The 18,266-nt window shown below is 40.1% G+C and overlaps 1 protein-coding gene across 1 annotated transcript in view; it reads right to left on the minus strand.

The window, feature by feature from the left end:
- The window catches only part of csmd2 (CUB and Sushi multiple domains 2), a 662,931-nt gene that overhangs the window by 216,245 nt on the left and 428,420 nt on the right, over positions 1–18,266 (minus strand). Inside the window, exons 27-29 of the mRNA XM_034160153.1 lie at positions 2,906–3,108; positions 2,625–2,816; positions 482–620 (exon numbers count right to left, since the gene is read on the minus strand). Coding sequence (XP_034016044.1) covers positions 482–620; positions 2,625–2,816; positions 2,906–3,108 — 534 coding nt within the window. The remainder of the gene's footprint in view (positions 1–481; positions 621–2,624; positions 2,817–2,905; positions 3,109–18,266) is intronic.

Genomic DNA, 18,266 nt, shown 5'->3' on the forward strand with positions numbered 1-18,266 from the left:
GTGTTCATATCATCTCCAAAAGCAGTGATATTGTCCCCCAAAATTAGTTTTAGACTACAACATAAAACAATGTGAAAGGTGGCCTCAATCACAATTACGTAGTTACTGAAGATTAAGTAAATTTGATTAACTGAGATGGAAGGAGCCAGTTTTAACTAAAAAAACGTATTTATTTATTTATCATCTAGAAGTAAATAACGTTTATACAGTTCAGACCCATGCCACAGTTAGGATTAGGGGTGAGGGGAAAATCTATACTTAGATGCATTGCAATGCAGATGTGCATGATTCTCAATCAGTTCACGATTGCCAATAATTTACATTATAACTTTAATTGTGAGGGGTTTGGGACACATCTGCTGCCACCGTGAATGAGTATTTTTTACATTCCTTATGTAAACCTGTGTCTCTTCTTTTAATCAAGTCATTTTTGACATGCTTGAAGATTCCCACCCCTAGTTAGAATGCAGCGGAATCTTACTGGTTGAAGCTAAGAGCGATGACATAGTCTGGTGTGACGGTGACGGTCCAGTCACACTCCCTTCCGTGGGGGTATGGCTCAGGATAATCTGGAGATAAAATTAGCCCACTGGGCCCGGTCAGGTTCCCTCCACACGGAGCTGTCCCAAAAAATAAATAAATAAATAAAATAAAGAATAAATTTACAATTTGAAATAGTTAGGATTTTTTTTCCTTTTGATGAAAATATGTAGAGCTTCACCCTGAACCAAAAGAAACAAAACCAACTCACTGAAAACAGATACTGGCATCAATGTTGCACAATTCAGATTTAAATTTATTCACTTACTCATTTGCAGCTGCAATAATGAATCAATTTGCAATGCAAACAGATTTTTTTTTAATGTGAAAACACAGTTTAAGAACTGCTGTAGCAAATGTTTTATGAAGCAAAGTAAGTAGTGTCACCTAACAAGTAAAGAAAATAGTTTACAATTTTATATCATGTCAACTGTATCTCAGAAATTGCATATCACCAAAATTCTGCAGGAAAGCTTCAGGAAGAATCTGAAGTTTAAACTATCAATCCAACAAGCCATCAAATCAGACAGGCTTAATTGTTTATCAACTGTTTTTTTTGTTTGTTTGTTTGTTGTTTTTTTGTCTTTGCAGTTCTTCAAATGTGATCACATACTTCATAAAAAGAAGATGATGAAGATGGAAAAAAACAAAACAAAACAACAGTTATTCTAAAAGAATATCAAGGTTTAACTCAGAAGTGTGTGTGGCTGCTTTGAAGCGGTCTAATCTGATCTGTGTCTGCTGCAGTGACTTCAGGAAATGTCTGGGGAACACGACAATCAGATTTGCCACTTAAGATTCACTTAAGGAGTCTGTTAAGTAATCATGTTAGAAATCTATATATCAGCTACCTGCTTTGCCAAAGTCAGTCCAGCCAGAGGTTATACAGTACAAAAAATGAAATGGGCAAGTTGAAGGACATGAAAGAATTTACAAAAAAAAATAAAAATAAATAAATAATTGAATTTAACATGATTCTACACAGTTTATTTATATTCTTATTGCATATAGTTTCACCACATTCTTTAATGTTTACATAAGCCAGTAACTCTGAACAGGTGCCATAAACACAAATATTCAATTTTGTAGCTACATACATACATACATACATACATATACATACACACACACACACACACATATATATATATATATATATATATATATATATATATATATATATATATATATATATATATAGTGTTTCCCTGTGTGTTACCAAATATTGCTCACTGGTTCCTCAACTATGTGACATAAAGGGGCACTGACAACACCTAAATATGATGAATTGGGAGTGACAATGTAATGAGGCAACAGGTAGGTAATGATTTTACTACTGATTTTTTATTCAAATAGGCTCCTTTTATTATGCCATTTTATGAAGGGGAAATAATAACCTCTTAGTGATGTTATTCTGCACATACTTCAAAGAGAATATTGAAAAGCATCCGGAAACTGTCAGGATTTGAGTTTTGTTTGCTTTTATTTCTTGGCTTTGTGTTTTTTCAGTTACTTTCTGTTTATTCTCTTGCTGGGATTTTTTTCTGTTTGAGTCTGTCTGTCTCTTAATCTCTCGTCTGTCTCTGTTGCCTCTTGGTGGTGGCTGTTTCCCTCTCTCTGGCGACACCCTCATTCTGGTGCATTCCACGCACACCTGCTCTCAATCTGCACCTCCTCACCTGGGTGTATTTAAGCTCCTCATTGTGCTTTACTCCCTCGCCAGATTGATGTGTCTTGTGCCACTTTCGAGCCCAGTATCTTGTATTTCCTTGCATTGCTTCATTTGCCTCATCGTCTTTTTGACTACCTGCCTGTTTACCTCGACCACGCCTAAGCCTGATGAGTTTGTCACTGTTGCTCTTTATGGACTGCCTTACTGTGTACCGACTCCAGCCTGTCAACCGAGTAAACGTTTTAACTTCACTGAGCTGTGTACCTGTGTCCTGCATTTGGGTCCAGCCCGTCTTGCCTGTCAAATCTGATAGAAATGTTAAAACTGAAGAAATATGTAGTTAAACAATTTACATAAAACCATAAACCATGCTTTGCCATTGTATACAGTTTCTCATTGCATGCCCTTTTACCTGTACACGTAGGAGGGTCTGGCTGCCAGAAGAAGCGACCATTGATTTCAGTGCAAGTAATCTTGTTCGCCCCCTGCAGGACATAACCGGGATCACATTGAAACACCACCGGATCGCCTGGCTCCCTGCTGTCGCCACTGCGGGTGCCATTTGTTGGCATTCCGGGGTCATTGCAGGATGTTGCAGTGGAGACTGGTGTAGCAACGGAAAGCTCAATCAGTAGAATTACAAATAAGTGCCATTTCTACATATGTGCACCTAGTTACTGCCCTGCTCCTCACCTGAGAACTGGAGAGCAAAGCCCTGCTTGCTGGTGAAGAAATCTGTAGTGAACTGCAGGCTGATGGTGTTGAAGGTACTGTGGGCATCTGGTGGGAGCACTGAGCCACTTAGCTCCCTCAGCAGGAGTCCTCCATCCTGGGGCCCATCCCAGATCCGAAGCACATCGTGAACCTCCTCCGTGTGGAAGACCAAGAAATGAAGGCTGGTCAAAAATAAAGGGTGAGATGCTTTTGTTAGAAATGTGGTATATGCTATATTTCATCTTAAAAATATAAATAAAAATAAAATAAACACACACTTTGAGAATTGAAAACACCAACAAAAACTTTAAAAAAATATTTAAATATTCATTTTGTTCACATTTTATACTTTCCATATCAAGATATGGCCCAAAATCACCATTCAAACATTTAGCCAAGCTGTCCAGATCTACTGCTCTCCAGTTGGTTGACATCTGGAAGGTTAACACCCTGCGTGTTGGCAATGCAACAATAGCTGGTTAATGTTTTCATGTGTGTGTGTGTACATCATAACTCAAAAACAGCTGGATGGATTTTCTTCAATCTTGGTGGGAGCAGTTGAATATCTAGAAACCGCGGTGGATGTGTTTATCAGCAGAATATTTGGGATCAATAAGCATGAATGATTTCATAATGAAATCACACAGAAGTCGTATGTTGACATCGTAAATAGTCTAACACCATTGCAGGTGTGTACATTTACTTGTACATTTATATACTGTGTGCATCAACCCTCTGGTGCCTTTCATTTTGCTTTTAAAAGGAAAAAAAATGCTAATCATCATAATGCCAAAGTAGTTAGGTAAGAAAAAAAAAGGTTGGGAAATCTAAGCTTTTAGTAGCTATGCAACACTCAGAGCTGAAATGAAAGAATGGCATTATAACAACCTCCTGAGCGTTTAAAAGAATGAAAGCACTGTGGTTAATCTCACAGTTAAAGGAAATACTAAGAATAGATGATACACAAACACGATGTTAAGGGCAAATACAAAAAAGGAAGGGAAACAAAGTGAAACAGACAAAAGATCTCAAGCATTTGCTGGATGTGCCTCAGTGTCATCTAGGCAGACATGCCTTTCAACACATTTAATAGTCTCAGTCTAGACATCTGAAAGATGATACCCTTCACGTTGGCTTAGACAGCTGTCAGCCAGCTGGTAGGCCACTGCTGTCAAATACATTGCAGTTGTGTTGGTATAAATGCACCAGCCTGGAAGTAGTGGATCCATAATTGTATAATTATATTTTTCTTGAATGTGTTTAGTTATGTATTTGCACACACATAAATGTGACTCATCTCAACACAACAGAGGTAGGGTTCCCAAAAACATCTTAACATTAAGATCAATAGAAAATAACCCTTAAAGAACCTCCTAAAGAGGAAAAGTTTTTTTGTGAAGGCTTTGCAACTACAGTGCTTTGCCAAAATGATTGTACAATAATGTGCATCTCCTGATCACTTGTAGAAGCTTAAGTTTTTTGTAACTGGTCTAGAATGTTTGAATGTTACAGCATACTCCAAAACGGATGCAATTCATTAATTTTCCTCAAAGTCCTACACACAATACCCCATAATAACAATAGGAATAAAAAGTCAGGTTTTTTGTTTGTTTGTTTGTTTGTTTTTTGATTTTAGCAATTTAATAATAATAATAAAAAAAGACACCCTAAGAAATCACACCTAAGCTCAAAATTGAGCTTAGGTGCATCCTGTTTCACTGATCATTCTTGAGATGTTTCTACAGGTTACTTAGAGTCCACCTGGGGTAAATTCAGTTGATTGGACATGATTTGGAAAGGTACATACCTGTCTACAAATAAGATCCCACAGTTGACAGTACAGTACATTTAAATAGTGCTTTTCCATCTGCATCAGATCCTCTTAGCGCTTTACACATCAAATGCCTTACATTCAGCCTGATGTCAGGTGCTGCCACGCAAGGCATCCATTACACACCGGGAGCAACTAGGGGCCCAAGGGTCCTTAGTGATTTTCTGGTCAGGCTGGGAATTGAACCGAGGATCCTCTGATCTGAAGCCCAACGCTTAACCACTGGGCCATCACCTCCCCCACCAGTAGACCATCACCTCCCCACAAAAAACAAGCATGAAGTCAAAGGAATTATGTGTAGACCTGCAAGACAAGATTGTGTCGAGGCACAAGGACTCTCAGGCCACAAGAAACAAAATTTTCTGGTCTGATGAAAGAAAGATTCAACTCTTTGTCATGAATGCCAGGTGTCATGTTTAGAGAAAACCAGGCACCATCCCTACAGTTATCATGGTGGTGGCAGCATCATGCTGTGGAGATGTTTTTCAGCAGCAGGAACTGGGAGACTAGTCAGGAGTGGCTTCAGGACAACTCTGTGAATATCCTTGAGTGGTCCAGCCAAAGCCTAGACCTGAATCAGATTGAACATCTCTGGAGAGTCTGAAAATGGCTGTGCACTTACACTCTCCATCCAACCTGATGGGGCTTGAGAGGTGCTGCGAAGACAAAAGGGCAAAACTGCCCAAAGACTGGTGCGCCAAGCTTGTGATATCATATTCAAGAAGACTTGAATGTGATGCACTTTTTGAACAATGTTAAAATATGTTTCTTTAATAGTGACATAATGACAATACATTATATCACAACACACAAGGGTGTGGCAAAACAATAACTTCTTGATTTGAATTTTAAATATGTGTTAAAATGGTCACAATATAATTTCAATTTCAATTTTCAATTTATTTTCATTTATATAGCGCCAAATCACAACAGAGTTGCCTCAAAGCTCTTCACATAGGTAAGGTCTAACCTTACCAGAGCAACAGTGGTAAGGAAAAACTCCCTCTGAGGAAGAAACCTCAAGCAGACCAGACTCAAAGGGGAGACCCTCTGCTTGGGCCATGTTACAAACATAAATTACAGAAATAATTCACATAACAATTCACGGACAAATATACAAGAAATGCTATTGGCGCACAGGACAGGAGGATCGCCAACACAAATACATCTCCCATCTCTGGATGGAGCTGCACCTTAAAGAGAGAGAAAAAACAGAATCAGGCATCAGAAAGACAAAAAATACTGTATAATTTGCCAGCATTAAACAACAAGAAAAACAGAGAAATACTAAGGTGATCGCCGGCCACTAGCCCTAAACTTCACTAAAAGAACTAGAATTTAGGTAAAGTTGAGGCCGAAGCCCGCTCCAATTACTAATAAATGAATTAAAAGAGTAAAAAGCATAAAACAAACCTGTACCAGTATGCTAGCCATATGAAAGGGAAAATAAGTGTGTCTTAAGTCTGGACTTGAAAATCTCCACAGAATCTGTTTTATTGACGCAGGGAGATTGTTCCACAGAACAGGGGCACGATAAGAGAAAGCTCTGTGACCCGCAGACTTCTTATTCACCTTAGGGACACAAAGTAGTCCTGCACCCTGAGAATGTAAAGCCCGGGCCAGTACGTAAGGTTTAATTAGGTCAGCTAGGTAGGGAGGTGCCAGTCCATGAATAATTTTATAGGTTAGTAGCAGAACCTTAAAATCTGATCTGACTGGGACAGGAAGCCAGTGAAGGGATGCCAAAATGGGTGTAATGTGGTTGTACTTTCTGCTTTGTGTCAAAACTCTGGCTGCAGCATTCTGAACCAATTGGAGACCCCTAATGCTAGACTGCGGTAAACCAGAAAATAGAACATTGCAGTAGTCCAATCTAGAAGAGATAAATGCATGGATCAGGGTCTCAGCATCAGCCATAGACAGGATGGGACGAATCTTCGCTATATTTCACAGGTGGAAGAAAGCAGTCCTCGTAATATTTCTAATGTGGAGGCCAAAGGACAATGAAGGATCAAAAATTACCCCAAGGTTCCTCACTTTGTCAGTGTGATGTATGACACACGAGCCGAGGCTGAACGTTAACTGGTCAAATTGATGGCGATGTCTCACTGGACCAAGAACCATCATTTCAGTCTTATCAGTGTTTAAAAGTAGGAACTTTCTAGACATCCAACTTCTCACTGCTGCAAAGCAATCTTCTAAGGATTTTATGTGAACGAGATTACCAGCAGTTATCAGCATGTATAACTGAGTATCATCTGCATAGCAGTGAAAGGCAATCCCAAAACGCCGAAATATGTGCCCAAGGGGTGCAATATAAAGGGAGAAAAGCAGGGGGCCTAAGACAGACCCCACTTTTTCCAGAATTTTAGAGAAAAATGGCAGATTTGATATCGGCCAATAGTTTTTCAATACACAAGGGTCAAGATTAGGTTTCTTAAGTAATGGTTTAATCACTGCAGATTTGAAACATTTAGGAACAGATCCAGAAGTTAAAGAAAGATTAATAATTTCCAGCACAGTTGGCCCAAGAGTGGGCCACAGGTCCTTAAACAGTTTTGTTGGTATTGGATCAAATAAACAGGTTGTGCTTTTTGTTGACATTACTAGTTTTGTCAGCACGCCTAGTGAGATACTAACAAATTCTTTAAATCTAGGTAATACCTCAGTAGTGGTGCCCACCTCAATAGCAGGGTGTAGTGGCTGGATTAAGGCATGCTGGAATATGTTTAATCTAATGTCTTCTATTTTCTTCCCAAAGTAATCCAGGAAATCTTGTGCAGTAAAAGGAGAGCGAACTACAGGTGGTTGTCCATGCATAAGTGTTGCCACTGTGTCGAACAAGAACTTTGAGTTATGCTTGTTTTTGTTGATCAAATCAGAGTAGCAGGTCCGCTTTGCAGCCAATAATGCATGCTTATAGTCTAAGATAGCATCAGGCCACACAAGGTGAAATACTTCTAATTTTGAACAATGCCAATTCTGTTCTAGACCTCTTGCTTTATGCTTGAGGTCAAACAGATAATCATTGAGCCAAGGTGACTGTGATTTGGGGGAGCGTGGTTTTAACACAGATGGTGCAATCATGTCGAGTGTAGTTTTGAGCACTGAGTTTAAACTATCCACAAGTCTGTGTACTGACTGGGTATTTGTCAAATGTGAAGCTAAGACATCAGGCAGTCTAGCTTCGAGTTCAGTCTTAGTTGAGGAGTTGATGCATCGCTGTAATGATATATAAGGTTGTTGTTCCACTAAACACGGCAGCGAAACTGTAAACTTAATAAGTGAGTGATCAGACACTACTGATGTAAGAGGGATGATGTCAATATTCGTGACAGCAATACTATGTGCGAGAACCAGATCCAGGGTATTTCCACTAATGTGCGTTGAATCCCGAATGCATTGCCGAAATCCTAATGCATCCACAATTTCCATAAACGATTTGCAGAGGGGATCAGAAGGCTTATTTATATGAATGTTAAAGTCACCAATGATCAGAATGTTATCTACACTATTTGACAAGTTAGAGATGAACGCACCAAATTCATCTAAGAATTCAGAATATGGGCCAGGAAGCCTATATACAGTGACAAAGTAATATGACTGATTTTTATTCTTCTGAACTTGGCAATGTGTAATATCCTGAGCAGAGTGGAGAATCAGATGCTCCAATGAGTTATATTTGTGACCTCCAACAGCTAATAAGCTAAACTTAGATTTATGAATAAGAGCAACACCCCCGCCTTGCTTCGCATCACGAGGGACGTGACTAAATGTATATGCTGGTGGGCAGGCTTCATTTAAGTGGAGGACAGCTGTAGGTTTAAGACAGGTTTCACATAACCCAATCATATCTAAGTGATGATCAATAATTAAATCATTAATCAACAATGATTTTGAGGACAGTGATCTTATGTTAATGAGACCCAGTCTAAGGGTCTCAGTGGGGTTGACAGTTGAACTGTTTGGGTTTAGGGTTGGTTCTATCTATGTTCGCAGACAAGATGGTGGCGCCTTCCCCAGTAGGGTGGAGGCTGTCCGGCATCAGCAAGCCACAGCAGCCCCAGAACGAAGGACAGTTATCAATAAAGCTAAAGCCTTGCTGTCTATAAAACTGCGCCAGCCACCTATTTAATGATGTCAGCCTACTAAATGCCTCATCAGTACCAAGGGAGGGGAGGGGACCAGAGACTATTAATCGATGACAACACATCTTTCTGGCAAGGTCACAAGTCCTCTCTATGTCCATTTTTGTGACCTCTGAGTGCTTCATCCTGATATCATTGGTGCCAACGTGAATAACTATGTGACTATATCTCATGTCATGTTCCTTCATCTGTCTTCGCTTCTGCAGCGTCAGCACCCTAACATGAGATGCAATGTTGGGAGCTCTGGCCCCAGGAATACATTTAACGTCAGCCTAAATAACCTAAGTAACCTAACTTTGCGGATGATAGAATCCCCTATCACTAAAGTCCGGTGTTTCGGCCTGGAGACAGGAGTGGAAGTCACTTGTGGGCTCAGAGAATTCACATCAGGCAAATCCAAGGGGGAGAACCAATTCACAGTTTGCACTGGCGAGTGTGATCAGGGTGCCACAACCGGGCACCAAGCCCTATGGGGCTTCATCCGCCTAGCCACAGTCCGAAAGCCATCCTCCACAGTCGGCATTTCTAAACTGATGCTAATGGGCTCGCTAGCCGGCCCAACACTAACCTCATCTGGAGTGCCCGTAACATCTAACTCCACTGAGCTAAGAAGCTGCTCTAACTTACAGACATGGCTCTCTAAGAGAGCCACACTATCTTCCAACATCACGCAGGATTTATGGAGGGTGTAAAGTAGAATTTGTAGTGTACTTTTGCACTAAGAAATTCAAGAATGTAGCAAAGCAAACACGAGCTAACCAATAATGGATAAGCTAACCACTCCTAAGGCTCACACAGACGCAAATAAATTAATTAAAATTCACAGCAGTTACACTGAAAAACTAAGAGAAGTATTAATCAGGTAAAAAAGCAGCAGCTATAAAATACACTAAACAGTTAATTAACTAACAGAAGTATAAAAAAATGAAATGAAAAATGATGACGGGGGTCCGAAAATATACACCAGTTAAACATGCAAAGGTTATTTTCCAAAATTTACTTCCAGTTATGCTCGGCTGAGTCATACTTTGAAACAATTTTCATGCAAATGATAGCAGGAGTAGTGTTTTGCACTTTCCAATTTCAACAAATTCTGCTTTCTGTTGTAAATGTGGATGAAATTTAAAATTCTCAAAATATTTGAATGGCAAAAAGAGAAAATCATACTGATCTTAAAAAAAACCCAGGAGGAGCATGATGGAAAGACCTGACCTACTTTTCAACATTTCCACTTCCTCTAGAATTTTTGGATGGGTAATCAAAATTCTGACTATTAATTGGTGACCCTAAGGGCATTTGCATGTTTGAAAATTCAAACTGATCCAGTAAGAACTCACAGAGGAATAAGCACTATTCCTTCTTTCCTGAAGAAATTGTAGATGGAAATTCAACTTTCTTGCTAAAACATGAAATAATTGTATTAATAAAAAACATAAAAAAGTAAAGCTCCATCTGCAGACCACATATGCATCCTCTAAAAATGCCATCAAGCATTTCTATTGCAACATGTACATGCATGTAGCTACTTATCTTCCAGTTCCATGTTTGGATGTTTGGTGGTTTCACTACCCCAGCAGACTTGTATAGGTTAAGTTTTGGTATGACACGTTTATTCCTGCCATATATGTTCCATATACTGTTTGTATTCTTCCTTTTTTTTAGATATTTAGATACACCTTACTATACACTAGTATAGTTCTACTTTAAAACTGGAATATATTATAGAAGACATACCTTACTGAATTGTCATGCATTCATTAAATACATAATACAACAGGACTGACAGTAAATGGTAAATAAATGGACTGTATTTATATAGCACTTTTCCATCTGCATCAGACACTCAAAGCGCTTTACAAATAATGCCTCACATTCACCCCGATGTCAGGGTGCTGCCATACAAGGTAGTCACTACATACCGGGAGCAACTAAGGGATTAAGGACCTTGCCTGGGATTTGAACTAAGGATCCTCGGTCTCAAGCCCAATGCCTTAACCACGAGACCAACACCTCGTCCACCTCCTCATTTAAATGTGCCACACACAATCAGCACCAAGGACAGCTAACTTTAACGAGCTCTTAACAGCATGCTAATGTGTGCTGCCACTAGCTACTTTGGGGAAATGTATCAAAATGGTCACCTAAAGCACTGATCAATCTTTATTGGTAACCCGAGGACCACAATTACATAAAAGGAAGCCTTGTCTGTAATGTTAAACAAATTCAAGTCAAACAATTTTGCAGATGTACAAATTTCAAAGGATCATTGGGACAAAAATTGCTCAACTGTTGACTGACCCAATGACCACCTCATACCATCATCTGCAAGCCATTTGTTTGATTATCTTTTTCTGTAAGCACAAGTGATAGGTACAAGCAAATAACCTTTGCATGAATGCCATAAATTTCAAGACACATTCGTGACCCATATTCTCTACTCTCACAAAAATATTGCAATCAAACTTTAACATGACTTAACTGTAATGTTTGAATCCATTTCTTTAGTCTAATACATAATTGTTCAATAAAATCCTGAGTCTATTATAAACCTATACATCATCCCTTTATATAAAATATATTGTATGACTCGTAATGTAAACAACGTGTGTCCTTATCATGCAGAAATCTTAGTCCCTAATGTGAGCCAAGTTTCCTTATGCCCTTGCACACACAGAAAGCCTTGAGCTATAGATGATGCAGAGGAGAAAAAGGAAGCCACTGATATGTCGGTTTTAACAACAAGTTCCCAGCATTTCTGCATAATTGGTGTCAGACTCTGATTCACATACTGGCTGATGTTTCAGTGGTAGCCAGAGGCTAGAGCACAGCATGCTGTGTGCAGATACTGTATATATCCTACCTGAAAATGACCGCTCCAATGCGTGTGAAAAGAAACCCAAAAAACAACAAAATGAAAATGTGGGTGTATACTGTATTAATGGGTGCACATATACATGCAGAGAACAGTGCATCACAGCTTGACATCCATGCAATGTGATCATTTGATACAGACAAGATAAAAAGATGTTTTTGATTTTTTGCTCATTAGTGGCACATGGACAATACTCAGTGATATATACAGAACTGTAGCGTAAAGTATGACAGAGAACAGGAATACACCATAAATATTGAAAAACATGAAAATGTTTCCAATACAGTAATGGAGAGTGAGATTGTGAGATTTTATTGCTTTACTGATGTAAAAAATCTGAACTATTTTTTTCAATAATGAGTATATAATGTGGTGACATGATGGCTTTGTGGTTACCATTGCCTCACACCAAGAAAGTGTTAGGATTGCTTCCCGTCTGGGCTGTTCTACAATGAACATAAATATAAACAAAACTTTTGTTTTTGCTTCCATTTTTCATGAGCTGAACTCAAAGACACAAAGAACTCAAACATTATAGAGTGGCCTTTTATTGTGGCCAGCCTAAGGCACACCTGTGCAATAATGATGCTGTCTAATCACCATCTTGCTATACCACACCTGTGAGGTGGGATGGATTATCTCGGCAAAGGAGACATGCTCACAAAGACAGATTTGGACAGATTTGTGAAGGATATTTGAGAGTAATAGGTTTTTTGTGTATACAGTAAATGTTTTAGATCTTTGAGTTCAGCTTGTGAAAAATGAGAGCAAAAACAAGTGTTGCATTTATATTTTTGTTCAGTGTATGTGGATATTGCATGTTCACCCCATGTTTGCGTGTGTTTCCTCCAGGTGCTCTGGCTTCCTCAAAACTTCCAAAAACATGCAGGTTAGGTGGATTATGTAAGTGTAAATGAGTTTGTCTATGCAGACTGGCGTCCTGCCCGGGATATATCCCACCTCACGCTTTTTGACTGCTGGGACCCCTGCTTGGAGTAAATGGGTATGGAAACTTAAAGAATGAATGTAAATAATGTAAGTGCAAAAAGCAGATGCATTGCTGCTCTACTGTCAGGTGAAGCAACCAAAAAGTTACTCATGGCAGTCAAATGGTAGATACTCTGACTGCAGGCTGGAATTATAACCACAAATGACTTCTGCAGCTTTCCAAGTGCACATGTTCCTTCCTCTCAAACCACTTCACATGTTTCACAGCTGGATCACTTCTCCCCTAGAAATGCACTTTGTGCTGATCTATTTTATTTTGAGATCATAGGAGAAAAAAAACAACAAACCATTATTTGATCACAGCTTAGGAAGTCACTTAAGCCCCATTCCATGTTCACAGACAACAAGGTTGACATACTGGTATGTGAAGGCTACGATGGACCTTGAATGTACGCTAGTGCATGGCCTGATGACATAATGCTCGGGATTTGAACCATATCACATACAAAACAAACATACCATACATGCAGCCTTGGTGCTTCCAAAAAACTCCTCCAATTATGATCACAATGTGTTCATTTTGATGTTTTGGGTGCCACACAAATACAAGGGTTTAGGAAATTGTTTTGAAATAATACATTTCAAGTATTTGCAAATAATGGCACATTTAGGACAAAACCATGGCACAATGATGGCATGTAATGGTGGATCACATACTCCCTCACAGAGCTTCTAATTGTTTCTGTGGTATGGACAAGGTTTCAAGCCATGACCTTCCGAGATGCAAATCTGTGAAAGTGAGAATGGGTCATTACAAAATTCAAGGGGAAATTACAACACTGGGAACATTGCCAAAATGTTTTACTCATGTAACATTGTTCAAATAAATAAATAAATACCTTCACCGGCCACTTGAGTAAGTAATTCTGTTTTCAACTGCTCATTAATGCTGGATCTAATAAGATGGTAATGTGGCAGAAACCCAATGCTTTTAAATATGTAGACATAGACAAGAGGATATGCAGAACCACACTCATGTCATGACAGGTCTGGTGTTCTTTCGCAACCGCCAGGCCTGCGTGATGCCAAGTGGCATTGTGTTTCAAGAATGGAAAGGTAGGGGAGTAGATGGTGAGGGCACAAAAGCAAGACGAATGTCAATCATCGCTGCTTTGCTGAAAGCGGGGGATGATGGTAGATGGATAACAGGTTGATGGAGAGAAGAGGAAGCACTAAAGGATGGAAGGATTTGTGCTCAGAGCCCGGAAGGATAGGATGGACTCCGGCTGCATGTTAGGATAATTGGTTTCTTTTATACAATATCAAAATAGACAATCTCGCCTTGTCACTTTCGTTGAGTGAAGGCTGGGAGGTAGTATGAGGAGAAAAGAAGATGGTGACAGGATAAGATGCTGTGACAGGCTTTTTAAAACCCTCTTTCGCACTCTCTCTCCCCCTCTCTCTCTCTCCATTCCATTCATTACCAAGCCCGAATACACACACATACACACACACACACACACACACATACATATATACTCAACAAAAATATAAACGCAACACTTTTGGTTTTGCTCCCATTTTGTATGAGATGAACTCAAAGATCTAAAACTTTTTCCACATACACAATATCACCATTTCCCTCAAATATGGTTCACAAACCAGTCTAAATCTGTGATAGTGAGCACTTCTCCTTTGCCGAGATAATCCATCCCACCTCACAGGTGTGCCATATCAAGATGCTGATTAGACACCATGATTAGTGCACAGGTGTGCCTTAGACTGTCCACAATAAAAGGCCACTCTGAAAGGTGCAGTTTTGTTTTATTGGTGGGGGATACCAGTCAGTATCTGGTGTGAACACCATTTGCCTCATGCAGTGCAACACATCTCCTTCGCATAGAGTTGATCAGGTTGTCAATTGTGGCCTGTGGAATGTTGGTCCACTCCTCTTCAATGGCTGTGCGAAGTTGCTGGATATTGGCAGGAACTGCTAGACGCTGTCGTATACGCCGGTCCAGAGCATCCCAAACATGCTCAATGGGTGACATGTCCGGTGAGTATGCCGGCCATGCAAGAACTGGGACATTTTCAGCTTCCAAGAATTGTGTACAGATCCTTGCAACATGGGGCCGTGCATTATCCTGCTGCAACATGAGGTGATGTTCTTGGATGTATGGCACAACAATGGGCCTCAGGATCTCGTCACGGTATCTCTGTGCATTCAGAATGCCATCAATAAAATGCACCTGTGTTCTTCATCCATAACAGACGCCTGCCCATACCATAACCTCACAGGACATGCCCTGACATACCCAGCTCGTCCACAATTTCTCGGATAGTCACACGACTGAAAAGCCACCAAAAGCCGTCTGAATCTTCCGAATGGTGGACGAGGTGAGCATGTCACAACTTGTCCTGTGAGGCTTCATCACAGAGGTGCTGTTGCTGCGCCATCAGCTTCTTGCCGATGAATTTTGCCGCAACTCTTTTCATGGCAAAATCTTCTTTCACAGTGGAATGTGCCAAAAAAGTGCTGATGTCCACCTCTTCCACAATTTCTCGGATAATCACACGACGGTCCCACATCACTACAGCGTTCACTTTGGAAATGATCCGGTCGTTTCAGCGTGTTGATGGCCACCCGGAGCGCGGCGCGCTCTCCACCTTTGTGTGGCCATCTTTAAACCGGTTGTACCATTCCTTAATCTGTATGATGCCCAGAGGATCGTCACCGAAAGCCGTGTGAATAATCTGAGTGGTTTCCACCTGGCTGTCGCCCAGTTTCTATGAAAATTTGATGCAGTGGTGCTGCTCCAGTCGTTCCGCCATTTCCTTGCAAAGAAAAAACGATGAGAGACTACATCCATCCTCACACAAAGGCTGCTTACAAGCAAATGATGCAAACGACAGGCGTGAAAAAATCATGCATGCACACAAAGGTTCAAGGTTGGCTCATGCAAACACACGTGATTCAAATCCATCATGTTTTTGAAAAAAATAAAAAGGTTGGATACTTTTCTAACAGACCTCGTAAATGTACAAGCAAATATATTTTTCTGTAATAGGGGTGTTGACAATATGTCTCATACAACTTCTGTGTGACTTTTTTATTCTGCAAGATTGAATTCATTCATACCATTCATTCATTCATTTACTTATTTTCTATCCCTGGTGACTCCAGTCAAGGGTCACAGGTGGGCTGGAGCATATCCCAGCTCATTCATACCAATCCTCCACCCATCCATTTTCTATACCCGCTGACCATATATATATATATATATATATATATATATATATATATATATATATATATATATATATATATATATATATATATATATATATATATATATATATATATATATATATATATATAGATCAATACATGGTTTAGTTCATCACTCTGTGCTTCTTGGTTGTTGAGCCATAACAAAAAAAATATCCTGCTATCACTACTTTGCCAACCTGCAGGGGAATAAAAGTTAATGGAACTGCACCATGGAAAATCCTACAGCTAGCCAGGCCCCTGTAGTCGGTGCGGACCAAGGTAGCTTAGCCGCCGTTAGTTTCCCTCTGGCAGATCCCGAGCAGCCGGGAAAGCAGGCCGACTGGGTGACTGTGAGGAGGAAGCGTAGTCCTAAACAGAAGCCCCGTGTACACTGCCAACCCATTCACATTTCTAACCATTTTTCCCCACTCAATGACACACCCGCCGAGGATCAAACTCTGGTTATTGGCGACTCTGTTTTGAGAAATGTGAAGTTAGTGACACCAGCAACCATAGTCAATTGTCTTCCGGGGGCCAGAGCAGGCGACATTGAAGGAAATTTGAAACTGCTGGCTAAGGCTAAGCGTAAATTTGGTAAGATTGTAATTCACGTCAGCAGTAATGACACCCGGTTCCGCCAATCAGAGGTCACTAAAATTAACATTGAATCGGTGTGTAACTTTGCAAAAACAATGTCGGACTCTGTAGTTTTCTCTGGGCCCCTCCACAATCAGACCGGGAGTGACATGTTTAGCCGCATGTTCTCCTTGAATTGCTGGCTGTCTGAGTGGTGTCCAAAAAATGAGGTGGGCTTCGTAGATAATTGGCAAAGCTTCTGGGGAAAACCTGGTCTTGTTAGGAGAGACGGCATCCATCCCACTTTGGATGGAGCAGCTCTCATTTCTAGAAATCTGGCCAAATTTCTTAAATCCTCCAAACCGTGACTATCCGGGGTTGGGACCAGGAAGCAGACTTGTAGTCTTACACACCTCTCTGCAGCTTCTGTCCCCCTGCCATCCCCTCATTACCCCATCCCCGTAGAGACGGTGCCTGCTCCCAGACCACCAATAACCAGCAAAAATCTATTTAAGCATAAAAATTCAAAAAGAAAAAAATAACATAGCACCTTGAACTGCACCACAGACTAAAGCAGTTAAATGTGGTCTATTAAACATTAGGTCTCTCTCTTCTAAGTCCCTGTTAGTAAATGATATAATAATTGATCAACATATTGATTTATTCTGCCTTACAGAAACCTGGTTACAGCAGGATGAATATGTTAGTTTAAATGAGTCAACTCCCCCGAGTCACACTAACTGCCAGAATGCTCGTAGCAGGGGCCGAGGCGGAGGATTAGCAGCAATCTTCCATTCCAGCTTATTAATTAATCAAAAACCCAGACAGAGCTTTAATTCATTTGAAAGCTTGACTCTTAGTCTTGTCCATCCAAATTGGAAGTCCCAAAAACCAGTTTTATTTGTTATTATCTATCGTCCACCTGGTCGTTACTGTGAGTTTCTCTGTGAATTTTCAGACCTTTTGTCTGACTTAGTGCTTAGCTCAGATAAGATAATTATAGTGGGTGATTTTAACATCCACACAGATGCTGAGAATGACAGCCTCAACACTGCATTTAATCTATTATTAGACTCAATTGGCTTTGCTCAAAATGTAAATGAGTCCACCCACCACTTTAATCATATCTTAGATCTTGTTCTGACTTATGATATGGAAATTGAAGACTTAACAGTATTCCCTGAAAACTTCCTTCTGTCTGATCATTTCTTAATAACATTTACATTTACTCTGATGGACTACCCAGCACTGTGGAATAAGTTTCATTACACTAGAAGTCTTTCAGAAAGTGCTGTAACTAGGTTTAAGGATATGATCTCTAATGCCATATACCAACACAGTGCAGAGTAGCTACCTAAACTCTGTAAGTGAGATAGAGTATCTCGTCAATAGTTTTACATCCTCATTGAAGACAACTTTGGATGCTGTAGCTCCTCTGAAAAAGAGAGCCTTAAATCAGAAGTGCCTGACTCCGTGGTATAACTCACAAATTCGCAGCTTAAAGCAGATAACCCGTAAGTTGGAGAGGAAATGGCGTCTCACTAATTTAGAAGATCTTCACTTAGCCTGGAAAAGAGTCTGTTGCTCTATAAAAAAGCCCTCCGTAAAGCTAGGACATCTTACTACTCATCACTAATTTTCAGCACTGTAGCCAGGCTGACAAAGAGTCAGAGCTCTATTGAGCCGAGTATTCC

The sequence above is a fragment of the Thalassophryne amazonica genome, chromosome 20 (genome assembly GCF_902500255.1).
Source record: "Thalassophryne amazonica chromosome 20, fThaAma1.1, whole genome shotgun sequence".
NCBI lineage: Eukaryota > Metazoa > Chordata > Actinopteri > Batrachoidiformes > Batrachoididae > Thalassophryne > Thalassophryne amazonica.